At 39.8% G+C, this 14,530-nt stretch overlaps 1 protein-coding gene across 1 annotated transcript; it reads right to left on the bottom strand.

Annotated features, from left to right (window-relative positions):
* Positions 1 to 6,716: 6,716 nt before the first annotated feature.
* Positions 6,717 to 10,676, bottom strand: LOC124214077 (L-threonine ammonia-lyase-like). The gene is made up of 6 exons (XM_046616054.2): positions 10,306 to 10,676; positions 9,397 to 9,516; positions 8,933 to 9,291; positions 8,691 to 8,853; positions 8,077 to 8,369; positions 6,717 to 7,529 (listed from the first exon to the last, which is right to left on the bottom strand). The coding sequence occupies exons 1-6, from the start codon at positions 10,414 to 10,416 to the stop codon at positions 7,163 to 7,165; spliced, it is 1,413 nt and encodes a 470-aa protein (XP_046472010.1). The 5' UTR covers positions 10,417 to 10,676; the 3' UTR covers positions 6,717 to 7,162.
* Between the last annotated feature and the right edge of the window lie 3,854 nt (positions 10,677 to 14,530).

Genomic DNA, 14,530 nt, shown 5'->3' with positions numbered 1-14,530 from the left:
CTTATTTCGAATGGCTAACCTTTAAAATTCATCAATGATATTAAAAAGTATAGAGTTGAAAAAATGTACAATTCTATTGATTGAAATATAGACTCTAACAATCAACCTAATGATAATGACAAATTTAAAAACACCATCTCTATACCCTATATTGAAAATCTATCTAGCCAAATTAAAAAAGTTTTGAGAATTGAAGGCATCGAAATTACGTTTAGAATTAATAATACTACTAAATATCCTCTTTTTTCTCACTTAAGATCTGCAACTCCTAATTTAGATAAAATCAATTGCGTGTATAAAATACCATGTCGAGACTGTAGCAAAAGTTATATTGGACAGACGTCACAACATTTAAAAAATAGAATTTCTGGCCGTCGCTCAAATATTAAATGCCATGAAACTGACAGATGCGCTCTAGCAGAACACACCTTGAGTCTTGGACATCATTTTGATTTTGATAACTCCATAACCTTAGCTACAGAACCTACTTGGTATAAACGTAATATTAAGAAAATGATCCATAACTTCAAGAACAAAAGTAACTCTGTCAACAAGCGCGCAGATATCCAACATCTCAGCCATCTATACTCCAACATTCTCTCGTTTTCAAAATTGGCGCCCTTATTACGTTGTATCAGTCTCAAATCCATTTTGCTTCAACATTGATCAATATCACACCTCATTACCATAGATTTTTGGATCGATGTCCGCTAATCTTTACTTCCGTCCAAAATGCTGAACTAAAAACACTCAAGCAGGCACAGGTCGTCAAATTTTGTGAGTAATCCGTCTGTATCTTGTTTGATCTCTTTTTATTTCAATTCTTACACAATTATTAACCTCTTTGATCGTCAAATTTCATTCATGTGACCTGTATTTTATACTATCGTTGCTAACCGCAATTTTCACACTTAACCTAAAAATTGTCACTTAAACATGTGACAATATATATTATATAATTGAGTTAAAATAACAGCAACTATTCTTACCAACATAGTCTCTGTTCCAATTGGAATTGTCTTCTGAAACATTTTGTAATTATTATAGCCTGATGATGTCGGCAGGGCCCGGCCGAAACGTCGCAAACGCAAACATGTTCGTTTGCCCAACAATTAAATATATCTATTCACCTGACCGGATTTCGACTAAACCTTCTTTATTCTTCAGTATTGCTATATGTGAACGCTTATCTGACACTAGTTGTTATATGGTAAGACAGAGAGACCGGTGTTCGGCCGCTTCCGTAGGTGTCGCCTCGTGTATCTCGTTACAAACTTCAGCAACATCTTCATCTTCTGATATTTTATTTGATCAATCTATGACAATTTCTACCAGTCAACAGAAATTTCTTGCAAATATTGAAACAGCAATAGAGCAATTCAATCTAACAAATACAACTATTGTTATAAGTGAAGATGTAGACTTACTCGTATTACTCACTGCTCGAAGTCCAATCGAAAAAACTATTTTTTTCATTTAAACCTGGAAAAGCTCAACATCAATCGGTAATATATTCATCAAAATGTTTATCTGCTTTTGCAAAGTGCCAAAATCATGCACTCTTTTTACATGCAATAACTGGCTGTGATACGACATCTGCATTTTTCAGGAGGGGTAAAACAACTGTTTGTAAAATGTTTGAAAAACAAGATTTAGTTCAATGTGCTGAAGTTTTTAAAAAGAGTAATTCAACGCCACAAGAAGTTATCACCAACGGAATTCGCTTTCTTCTCTGTATGTATGAAGCTCCTAAAAAAATTACGTGCTTAGATAAGTTCCGATATGCATGTTTCGTTAAAAATATTTGAAATAAAAAACAAGTGCAGTTAGCTTGTCTTCCTTCAACCTCAGCGGCTGCTTATCAACATCTTTTTCGGGTATATTACCAAGTTCAAGCGTGGCTTGGTTATCAGCTAGACCCAAAAGACTGGGGTTAGAAGTTGGTCGACAATTCATTAGAGCCAGTTCAAACTTTACTCCCACCTGCGTCAGAAAAACTGCTGAACACAATTTTTTGCAACTGTAAAAAGGGATGTAGTGCTGAATGTGGTTGCAAAAAAGTTGGACTGTTTTGTTCTGTAGTATGTACAAATTGTCAAGGCCGGTCATGCTCCAATGTTGAATCACCAACAATTGAAGTTTCATTTGATGCTAACGAAGAGACATGCGATGTGTCATTATTGGGGCAATTTACTTGCACCCAGGATGAAGAAAATAAACAAGCAGAAGAACAAGGAGAAGAGGTTGCAGAAGTTTCAGATAATTATGATTCCGATAGATAAATTTCCCTGTTTTTTTTTTTTTTTTATTTACACTCCGTTTATCATTTTCAACCTATGCCAATATCTTTAATTATTCAATAGTTTCAAATTGAACAGAATCACAACAGATCAGTGGAATAGGCCTACCGGGGAAACCACATTAAAAAACCGCGCATATAATGACGATCGCAACTCTTTCAACTTTTTGAATCGTCATATTTATAAAACGTTGGCTCTTAGAAAACAAGAGTTCAAACATTTTTTATAGATAATTATCTGATCTACAATTTTTGTCCGGGCTAATTTTATGATAAAATTTACCGTTTTGCTGAAAATCGCGAAAAACCCGTTTTTGTGACCTTTGACCCCGAGTAAATTTTTTTCCAGGTGTTGGATCGATGAGAACTTTTCACATTTCATTTATGATAGTGTTTTGAACAATGCTACCAATTTTCAGCCGAGTGTGAATTTTTGTAACCTTGGATGTCAAATTGACCGGACTACAAATAACAAGCCGTGGCAGCCGAATAAGAACACTCGGAGAGAACATAAGGATCGAGAAATTACACACAAAAATGTACACAAACATACATACACAAACAGAAGCTACAAATCAAAACATACAATACTCAATGTTCATTACTGCGTTAACGATGTGAGATGATTTTAAGTAATATATGCGCAGCAAAACCAGCATAAATAAAAATCGAAACAAATATGCTAAATTTTAATCATGTTTAATTTAAAATCTCGCATCAACATTTTTAGAGAATCACGTGCAAGTTATCTTTCATTTCATTGTTTTTCATCTATAAATATTATGAGTTCAAAATTTCATGCTTATCCTTAAAGATGAAATAGTCTCCACCAATAATATATTATTAGTTTCACATTCTATACCCATTCTTAATAATGAAAGAAAATCTGTCATTTGTTAATGTTGCTTTGAACCGAAATAAAAAATGTAGTTCTCTAAATCTCATTTCAATGACCAACATAATTAATCCTTTATTATTTATATTTTTTTGATAAGGAGATACATCTCCATTTTCCATTTCTGTTTTGCACCTATAGACGCAATGTTCCTGAAAATATATTTTTCTACATTATTATTGAACTATTGATTTATCTCATAATTAATACATACCTCTCTCTGATTTCACTTCGTACGGCGGATTATGTACTTTCGTCTGTGGTATTACTTTCCCACGGACGATTCGTTCTCCACTAGCTTCATCATGAATTTCAACGACCTCCTGAACATGATGGCTTTGGAATAGTTTATACCCTATAAATGTTTAATTGATTGATCATCGTATTGTTAGTAATACGATAATCCTAAAAATAAATACGTAGTGAAAATTAAAATGAATTTGAAAGAATATCTCATATGTTTCGTGCATTTACTTACCTTGCGACAAATTTTCCGCGAAAGTATTCTGCATGTATGTTCTGAAATCCACATTTGATGATAGTGTGGCTCATAATATCACTTTTAATTTCGTATTGCACTAAATAACACAATAATTTAAAACGTGCCGTGATTGTACGCTTGTACGCTTTGTATTCCACCGCAGGCAATACATTTATTACCGAAAATTTTGAAATTCTTATCTCTTGAGCGATACGGCTGGCAGGTTTCATCGGATCTTCTTCGGCACACAAACATATCGCTAATTTTGTCTCATAACTTGTATTTCTGTTCGGCTGCGACACCTTCACTGTTCTTCCATCGACACTTCCTTTTTGTTCGAACCGTATTACAATTTTACGTATCGTATTATGCGATGGGATCGGGCGATTTGGGTACGATGCCGCGAAATGGTACGAAATGAGTCGATGACTCGCTGCCTCGTAACGTTGTCTCAAAATCGCCACTTTTTCTTCAACATTGAATTTACAATCCGGCGTTTTTGACAGTACTAAATTGAAAAGCAGATTCAATTATTGCATACTGAAGTAAACAACGCTTCAATCGCGAATAGACGCCGTAATAATGGAAAACCATCTGTTGATTTGTGGTTGCTGTATGGTAACGACGAACAAATGAATATAGCGTTCAATCTGGACGAGTTATTGACATGTAATCGTTGCATCTGTCCGCAAATCAATCGCGAACAATACTCAATAAAAACTTTACTTTATAAAAAACAGGGTTGTACATTTTTTTATTAAAAAAGTAAATGATAAATGTATTGCGTGCGGTGGGTTACAAAGCGTACAAGCTGCAGAAACACCAAGAGCTTTTGCCTGGCGATGCAGGACGACGCCTTATATTTTGCGAACAGATGATGAACATTTATGATCAAAATACGGGGCTCAGAGTGTGCTTCAGTGACGAGAGCACGGTGTTTTTAGTAGGAATGCCGAATAGGCAGAATACAAGAGCGTGGTCCCAACATAATCCCTATGTTTTCCTTGGAAATCGAACACAGTACCCTGTCGAGGTGAACATTTGGGTGGGTGTTGTCGACGGCCACATTATCGGGCCGTTTTTCATCGAAGGAAATCTTGATGGGGAAAGATACTTGCAGCTACTCAGGGAGCAGATTATACCTGCAATCAGAGCGATTGACGGGGACGTAAGTACAATTTATTCAAGTTATACCTAGGTAGATTATAAATAATACTATTAATGATGATGATGATAACAGTAATGAAATTAATGATAATAATGTAAGATCGTGGTCCCCCATATTGACTAAGAAGTTTATGAAAATCACGATGGCCAAAGTAATTGACAATATTTGTCGAACTAATTAAAATTATGAAATGGGCTCAATATGATTTTGCGAGACAATTGTAGACTGCGATCTTAATTCTTTCAATTATAAATTACAATCGTAATTCGTAAATCAAATCCTTTCGATTAGGCCCAACGCTGGTTGCTGAGCAGTTGACAGGAAATCGAGAGGACCTGGGTTCGAATCTCAGTGCAGTTACCCGAAGCTTCGGTTTTCCAAAATTCTGACAGTAATATTAACAGTGAAATCATCATCATGATTTAATTCATCGTCAATTGAATTATTTCAACAATTACTCATTACAATTGGAAAATAAAAATTTGAAATAATGATACGAACATCGTTCATGATAATATGAATATTATTCTTTGACTGTATTTTTCAGAATCCAAGAGTATGGTTCCAATAGGATTGGGCGCCTCCACATTTTACGCAACAAGTAAGGGAATACCTCGACCAAGAATTCCCTGATCGCTGGATCGGCAGGGGAAGTCCTACCATACAGTGGCCCGCGCGGTCCCCTGACCTCACACCACTGGATTACGGCCTACGGCCTTATTTAAGTCCTAGCTCAACCTAGAAAATAGTCGCTGCTTTTGCTCCTTGGGCCGACAGTGAGAGTTTGATGAACGCGGTGATTCGATCGATGTTCATTATTGTGAACAACCGAATTGAATTACATATTCATAAGATATTGCTAAAAAAAGTATCACTATTCGACTTGTGATTTCAAATTATTTGCACACCCTCAGCTTTTTTCTTCACACTTTTGATGTCCTGATTTATTCTTGGTCGCTCAGTTTTTAGTCTACCATAACATGTTACAAAAGAAAAGAAAAAAAACGATTCAGAGGGATTAACCTGGGATCCTTGTTAATGTAGGAAGTAAAAAATTCAGAGCTTGACTGCCAGTTGTTCCGCCAAGCTGCGTTTCGGTATAACGACGAATTAAGCTGGCGAGATACGCGACGAGTTTGTCGGCAGCGTTGTCGGGGCACGATCGAGCAAGCACTAATCCCAGCTTGTCACGGGCATCAGGATTTAATACATCCAATTATGATACGAAGTTCGTTCGACGTTAAATGTAGCGTGTCAGAGGATGTGCGGGTTGTTCCAAGTCGGAGCAACGAGCGCTGGCTGCGCAGCACCCAGAAGGCTTGACGTCACCGAAATCACCAAGGTTCTGGTTTCCCCGCTCCGCAGGTTGCCCCTCAGGAAATGTAACCGGTAGCTGAAACTCGTTTAATTCAATGTCCCGACCAAAAGTGGCCATGACATTTATTACGACTCAGCCAATTCTCCCCCGCCTTACTCGGGGACCCCGATCATCGTCTTCGACTTATTAAACGATCCAAGGTTGGATGGTAGCCAGCATTAATTTTCTTGCTTACCATCCACAATATCCTCTTTGAAAATCTCCCCTGAAAAAATCCCCCATTGAAAAAATTCTCACCGCAAAAATTTATATTTTCCTCGTCAATTTAATTTAATCTGTTTTTTTTCTTTTTTTATTTTTTTTTTCTTTGTTTTTTCTGTCATAGGTGATTTTATCCTGCGGGGATTTTTATCGGAGAGATTTTCTCTAGCCACCATTTTCTTGGATCTAGGATTAAACTCAGACCCCCTGCCGAGGTTTTTTACCACAGAAAGAAACCCCCTTTTCACATTCTCAGGGAGTATAGGCTATCAATTTTTAAGTATAAAACCGCAATACTAATCAAACATTCTTTATTAACAAAACTTTTACCCAGATACCCCATGTATAATACCCAGAATTATTGATTAACAATTTTATCTTTCGTTACAGCTATGCGAACTATAGGTAGGTGTATAATATATACAGAAACGTTTGGCCCATAACCACAAGATCAGAAATAGGAATAAATAAAAGTTACACATTACAATGTTCACACAACTGAACGAGTTGCCTTCTTTTATCCACGATCAGTTAAAGTAAGCGTTGAAAATATCGTCTAGAGTCAACGTCGAGAGAAATAATTCAGTAGCAACGCTAAGTCATTTTTCGATAATACACGTCCTCAATGTCGTTTCAGTCTAAGGCGATTCAAAAACTATCGATGGTTAATCTTGATTTCGGTTTGAACGCGGATTGAACGCATTTAATCTAATGCGGTAGCGTCATAACTGGTTTACAATCTAGCACCCTGTGAAGGATTGATCGTCACCGTTTGAAAATTCGGAACTGTTGCCAAAAACAACCCTCCTGTAGTTCTTGTAGAGCATTTCCTGTAGCTGTCGGGCGTGATGGGCGTCCCTGGTCTCGCATACGACCTTGACCTCGACGCTGAATATGTCCGACATGATCCAGGCCCGCTCGTGCATGATGTCTTTTATGGACACCCCGATGTCGGCGACCATCTTGCAGAGCTCGGAGATCCCTCCTGGACGGTCGGACACCGTCACTGTGAACTTGAGGAGGCGACCCTCGGCGGCAAGTCCGCGCTCCAGGCACCTACCCAGGATCGTCGTATCTATGTTGCCACCGCAGAGGGGAAGGACCACTCTAAAACAGATTTCAACCGATGTAGGTGAGGCGGCAACGCCCTCGAAGAGGTGCGGGCTAAGGGATGGCCCGTTTAACGGTTAATTAACTTTTACGATTATACTTCGTTTCGGGTCGTTACGTAACGACGCCCGGAAACGACGACGGAATGACGCGCGAACTCTGGATGGAAAGACTGACGAAGAACCACCACCCCCATGCTTCGTTGTTTCTCAAGGATCGCTACTCCTTGCCGTATACCTACCATCTTCCTGCGGGATCGCGTATCAGAAAACGGGAAAACCTGAGTCCCAGGAAAAAAGGTCTTACAGGTACTGTCAGGAACATTATGCATTCGAACTACAAGAAATCACATTCCAAGAGCTCGTAAAATTGTACAAAATTGTTTTATGAGTTACGAAACTACTAAGTTGGTGTGGCATTTGAAACGATGGCGATCGGAACATCGTTCAGCTCTTCGTTGGAGGAACTGAGCCGTTACTTTCCTAATGAGCTGCTTGAGAGATGTTGGAATCTTTGGTTGCGAACTCAAATGGTGTCACCTCACCTTTTTCCTTTCAGTTCGTCGAGCTGTCCTGCGAGAATGGCGGCCAATCCCGTAGCTCCGGCACCCTCGACTATGCACTTCTCATTTTCGACCAACTTCAAGATCGCTATGGCGATCCACTCCTCCTTGACGACGACTAGCTTGTCAATCAGCGGATCGGCAGTAACGAAGGCGTTGTAGCCAACCATAGGAACGGCCAGACCATCGGCTAGAGTCGATTCGATTGGTGTGTAAGTTGGACGACCGGCTGCCCGGGCTGCCGTGAAACTTGCGCACCTGTGGGACTCGACGCCCTGGGAAAAATCGGTGAAAAGTGAAAAAACGGTTCTGAGAGGCCTTTTGGAGAGAAAGAATTATACAGTTTCGTTACTTTTTAACTTTTTTTCTCTTTTTAACGTGTCACTCGAAAAATTTGCCGTAAAACCCAGAGAAAGTAGGAAAATATTTAGAAGTCAAAATATTTTCCTTCTTCCACCAGTTTCTTTTAGTATTTATCACATATATTTCGAGTGGCTCATTATAAAAAAAAAAAAAATGTCAAATAAGGAACCACTCTGTTATACAGTATTTTAGGATACGTTGGAATTAATGCTTCTGATTCTTCCGATTCTTACTATAACTTTCACATGCGGATGCAGGGTTTTTATCGCCAGTGCAACACCGGCGATGAGACCTCCTCCTCCGACGGGAACGACAACGGCATCGATATCTGGAACCTGCTCCACGACCTCCAATCCCAATGTTCCTTGACCGGCCATGATGTGCGGATGATCGTAGCTGGAGGAGGGAAAGACCGCATATCACACTTGTGACAGTGGACATAGACGCCAAACTGAGTCGGGAATATTGTTCCTACCCGTTGATGTAGACGAGGCCCTTTTCCTTGCCGATCTGCATGGCGTTCTGCTTGGCCTCACCCATGTCCGAACCCTGGACGACGACCGTTGCGCCGTGCTGTTTGCACGCTGCGATTTTCATGATCGGCGCCACAGCCGGCATCACGACTGTCACCGGTATTCCAAGTTTTGCCCCATGGTAGCAAAGTGCCAAGGCATGGTTGCCCAGGGAGGCCGATATCACTCCGTTACGTTTCTGCTCGTCGGAGAGCATCAGCAAAGCGTAGCGAGCGCCTCGCTCCTTGAAGCTTCCCGTGGTTTGCAGGAAGTCCTTCTTCAGGTACAGCTCCATGCCCATGGAGTCCGACAGCCGGGATCTCTGTTCGACGGAGGTTTCGGGTGAGTGTCATGAAAAATGATGTTTGTGCAATTGGAAGCGAATCGAAGACTTCCGATTGCTCGATATACAGTGATATTTACATACCGCACATGGTGTGTTGATTATCCCCGACTTGATTTTGAACGCGGCTGAGGTCACGTCTTCGCAGGTGATTTTTTGCGGATTTCCCTCGACGCAGTAAGGGTCAAAGACTGACTCATCTCCCTGTAAAATCAAATCGTTGTACGTATATGCGGGCGTAAAACCATTGAGCTACTGCGATAAGGCCAAGCAATATTCAGGTAGTAATTCTTCGGTTCCTTGATTTTACATAAATACTCCTGCTGTGCCATATCTCCCTATTATGATAGAATATGGAACGTCGATAGTCTTTTGTCACCGCACATATTGACTCAATGACTCAACGCTCATTACTGATAACGCGCGTATATTGGGTCAAAGGTTCATGCTGAGTCAAAAAACCGTTAATCGGTACTTACACCCGTCTCTCTTCGCTTAAAGTCTACGATTCACGTTGTTGGTCTTCAAGATCAACTCTGTGATAAATGTTGCTATGATAAATTCGCAGAATCGGTTAATGTTGTCAACCTTGGAATATGGATGTGAATCACAAAAAGCATCGAATGCCTGAACGTTAGTCATTGAAACTGTCACAGGACTGTCGTTATTATTCAATGTAATTTCATTTTTTTTTTTTTGTTTACAATACTTTGTGAAATATGAATCTCAGTGTTATACTTTTTAACTGTGTTAAACTTTCGTGAAACCGATAAATCGAAAACCCATTATTGGTAATGTTAATTCGCGTTCGAAGATGTGACAACCGATCAAAGTGCATTGTTCAAAACGAGTGCGTGATGGATGGAATTATTTACTTCGATTTTTCACAAGGTACGGAACTTGAACATAAAATTCAATCCTAAATTATCCCGTGTAACACCCTCGCCCTACAGTAGAGTTTGATGAAGATTATAAGGGAATTAGATAACTTACCGTAGAAATCGAGGAGACGGAAATGTTGCTAGTGCTCGAGTAACTCTTGTTAACTCCATTTGAAGCAAACAAGTTAAGAGGCTGACTTGGAAGCTTATTCAAATCCCTCATCTCGCACCTTGTTTTCAATCTTCGTAGGTAAACTTTAATTACGTTATTGAACAACTAATAACCTGAACTTCAGACGAGATACTGCGCGGTATACGTGTTTTATGGAAAATTGCCTCCGACGAATATAATCGCGAACCTTGTGACCTTAAGCTCGAGTCTCCTCTTGTCGAGAAACTTTACTACTGCTGCACTTACGGATGGGGGCGGGTTACTTGCTCCACTCGGCAACAGCACGTGCTGTGTCGCGTGACGGTCACTTATCGTCGTCGGCTGTTTCTCGGACGGAACATTTTCATTATATATATACGTATACATAGCCTCGACACGCCTCACCACCGCAGCATCGACTTTGACCTTATCAACCATTATTTCGCAACACGGTTTACTGTCAGCACTTTTTTCGAAAATCCGCCACAAAATTCTCGGGCTCAACGCGTGTTTTTTTTCAACTACAGTGAAAAGTCGCGACTTGATCGAACGGAGACGAGATTGCCAGTAATTATGATAACGATTGATCGTGAATATGTAAGCAACTGCAAACACGTGGATGGAGATAAATTCGCTGAGAAGAATTATTTGTGGAATAATAAGCGAGCACGGAAAATTTTCATTACACTAAACGCTGTTTGCAAACCGTTAGAAATCGTCTGATTATAAGGGTCAAGTCCACTTACCACATTAGCCTGGCGCCAAATTTTTCTGTGCTCCATTCTTATACAGTGGTCAGAGTAAAATTGAAACAGTCACTCTCGCCGGACCTCAGTCAGTGACTCAATAAAAAAACGCAATCCAACCAACGACTATGAATCAATGACCTCGCTCTCTGATATCTAGCCAGAAAAAACTGGAAAGAAACCACATTGCACTATTCTGTAAGTCTCGCTGTAATGATTAGTTGAAATTCGGTCATCGCACATGTATAGGTGATCCAGCTTTGACCCCATCCAAATGTGTAGATCTTAAATCTATCTTAAATATAAGCTCAAGTGGCTCTTACTTGATCATCGAATATTCACCTACTAATTGTTTCGTGCTGACATTTTACAGCGACAAATCTGTAATACCGTAAAGATTTGCTGGTTTTCAAGAGGGTGAATAAATTTCATTGCCAGAATGCACATTCTGGATCGAATTTGACTATAATCATTGCTGCATCATTGTGTGAATCATAATAATCGGTAAATTTCCTTAAGGGGGGAAACCGGTTTACGAGGTCGAAATTTTGCTGTTTTTCATGATTTTTTTTAACCAGAAAGGAATAACCACAAAATGTTTAAACTTGGAGGATATTTTATTTATGTTTTCGAGTACACTTTGAAATTTTTTCAAATGATTTCCGCCGGAAATAGTGGAGTTGCCGCGTGCAGTCCATGGGCGATTGCCATCCGAGCATTTGGCTTGCGTACATCCCTGACGTCGCAATTTTTATCCGTAATCGTCAGGATTTTTTTTTTCATTAAAAACATACTTTCTAAGAATATGAACCTAATTTTGATCAAACAAATTGAAAATCGCATGTTTTTGAGGTGTTTGAACACAATGTCATGTTTTTATACTATATTTTTTCATCTTTCTTGCATAAGAACATATATTTTTAATAACAATATAATCCCCGACTTAGGTTCATATCACGTGGAATTGAATAAAGAATATCTACACCAAATTTCAGAACGATTGATCAATAACTTTTTGAGCTAGAATGTACGCAAGTCGAAAAAACGTCGTTTCGAGAAAAACGCGTTTGAAATAAAATGTAGCGAAAACGAGAAATTCAAGGCAATAATTAATTATAAAAAATGCTCACCGGTTAATCAGCTATTCCAGCATCGTATAGCAATCCCTCTTCTTGCTCATATGCGTCATTCTATTATTCAATAGTACAGCGGTACTGAGGCAGGTAGCTGGAAAAGAAGGGTCTGGGCGACCGCTCCGTTATAATTACCGTGCGCTTCTTCACAGAACCGACGGGCGGTCACTTAAGTGCTCATTGCATTCGAACTAATGGGAATTTTGCTTTGAAATTTTGACCACATATTCTTGAATAGTTATACTAACGATTCATGCAATAAAAAAACAGACGATTTTTCGATCGGTCTAAACTGGGTTCCCCCCTTAAAGAACCATTTGCACACGGAAGGCCGCATCGCGAACCGTGTCGAACTCGAAGGAAAAATCACCGAAATCCTTGCGAACATGTCACCACAACACGTGTTAAATATCACTGGTGCATTCTATGATTGCCTAGGGTACTGCACGGTAATGATGGGTGGCCATTTTGAAGTCTACATCGATGGTTTTTTAGTATAAATTATCAATTATTACAGAAAATTAAATTATATTTAATTTTTCGTCCTGAAATTGACTGTTTTACAAAAAATTGTGAGAAAATATTCAATTCTCTTTTAACGTTGAAGTTAGACTTTAAACAGAAGCAGTGAGTTTTCGCAGAGTTTGACCTGTATGATTTTTGTGACAAAATTTCTACAAATTCTCACTGTATAATACGTACGAACAATTCAAGCCTGTGGACAAAATGGGGCTCCTAACTGTTTCTTTTGTAATGCATTTTTTAATATTTTATTTTATCTATTGAAACAATTATCACGTCACTAAAATATCGTGATTTTATTTATAATGACATTTGTATGAAATAATCTTAGAAACACATTAATGAAGTGAAATTTAAAAATCGGTGACTTAAAAGTGTTAGCTGTGCTGTACTAATGGATGAGATCCGTTCACTTTAATGTTTCCTAATTCGAAAACTATTCGATTCCATTTCATCAATGTGTTTTGAATATCATTTGAGACAAATTACGGCGTGAGAAAATGTGCACTTTGTTATGGACGTGATGATAGTTTTAATTGAAAGAGTAAAACAGTGAAAACTTGATGGGATTCCCCAATTTTAAATCAATTTCAGTTTATAACCAATGATCTTTGATGTTTATTGTTTTTATTTTGAATTTGTCATCTTCATTAGCAATCATAATAACACTTGAAGAAAGTTTTAGTTTCGGTTACCGCTCAGTCCTTAACTATTTTCATTTTTTACCACAATCGAAAAATATAGTTCTAGGTAAAGAATGAAAAGTAGTTTTCTAGCTGTTGCCAGAAAGTCTAGTATCCGTTACTATTCTTTCTCGTTATGATCACTGTGACTATATTTTCTTGTAACTGTTGCACAAATTCAATGCCTGTGCAATAACAAATTGACGTTAAAGCCTTATTCAACGGAAAAAGTACAGTAAAGGGAACAAACTGATTTTACGTTAGTAGCGTATATATGAAAGTTCTGGACCACCCCCCCCACTCCCCCCCGAATCCGCGGCGTGACCCCCCTCCCCGCCGAATCCGCGGCGTGACCCCCCCCCCCTCGCCGCCTACCCCCCTCCCCGGCCCCATCCGCGGAGGTACCGCCCCTCCGAATCCGCGGCGGTACCCCCCCCCCCCCCCCCCCCCCCAAATCCGCGGCGCTACCCGCCCCGTTGATCATTTTCGGGTTTTGCCGCAAGATGGCTGTTTCCATAGGATTTGACGCGCACACACAAACACACACACACACACACAAAATAATTTCTGTCGAGACTTGTTTTCCGCCGAACGTCATAAACGTAGGTATTCGGGGCAAGGGCTCTGGGCCCCGATTTTTTATACCTGCACCGCCCACTACCTGCTTTTTGTTGACCGATTTCCATTACATGCTTGGGAAACTATACATTGCTACTTTACTCGCAGCATTTGCGCGGATTTTTATACTTGGGTGGGCATTCATCGTAGGCGGCGGTGGGTTCGCGGAGAGGGGGAGGGGGTGAAAACCTGTTCCAACACGCTTTTAGGCAAGATGCAGCTGCGGAAGCGGGTCACTTTAAACGAGCAATAAAACCCAAAAATTTGGAGATGGGGGGATGGGTAAAGGCTGGGCCCAGTCGTCTCTGACGCCATTTTTCCTTCCGAGATGCGCAGAACGCAGTGCGCACCGCATCTCTGACGTCATTTTTCTCTCCGATATGCGCAGAACGCAGTGCGCACCGTTCCCTAATTCTTGCGATCTATCGGCCATATAAGCTCAACGCATCTGATGCAGACTCGTCAGCCTTCCACGTACCATCCG

The sequence above is a fragment of the Neodiprion pinetum genome, chromosome 3 (genome assembly GCF_021155775.2).
Source record: "Neodiprion pinetum isolate iyNeoPine1 chromosome 3, iyNeoPine1.2, whole genome shotgun sequence".
Taxonomy (NCBI): domain Eukaryota; kingdom Metazoa; phylum Arthropoda; class Insecta; order Hymenoptera; family Diprionidae; genus Neodiprion; species Neodiprion pinetum.
Note: the sequence above shows the minus strand (reverse complement) of the source record. Positions and strands in the feature narration are given on the sequence as shown.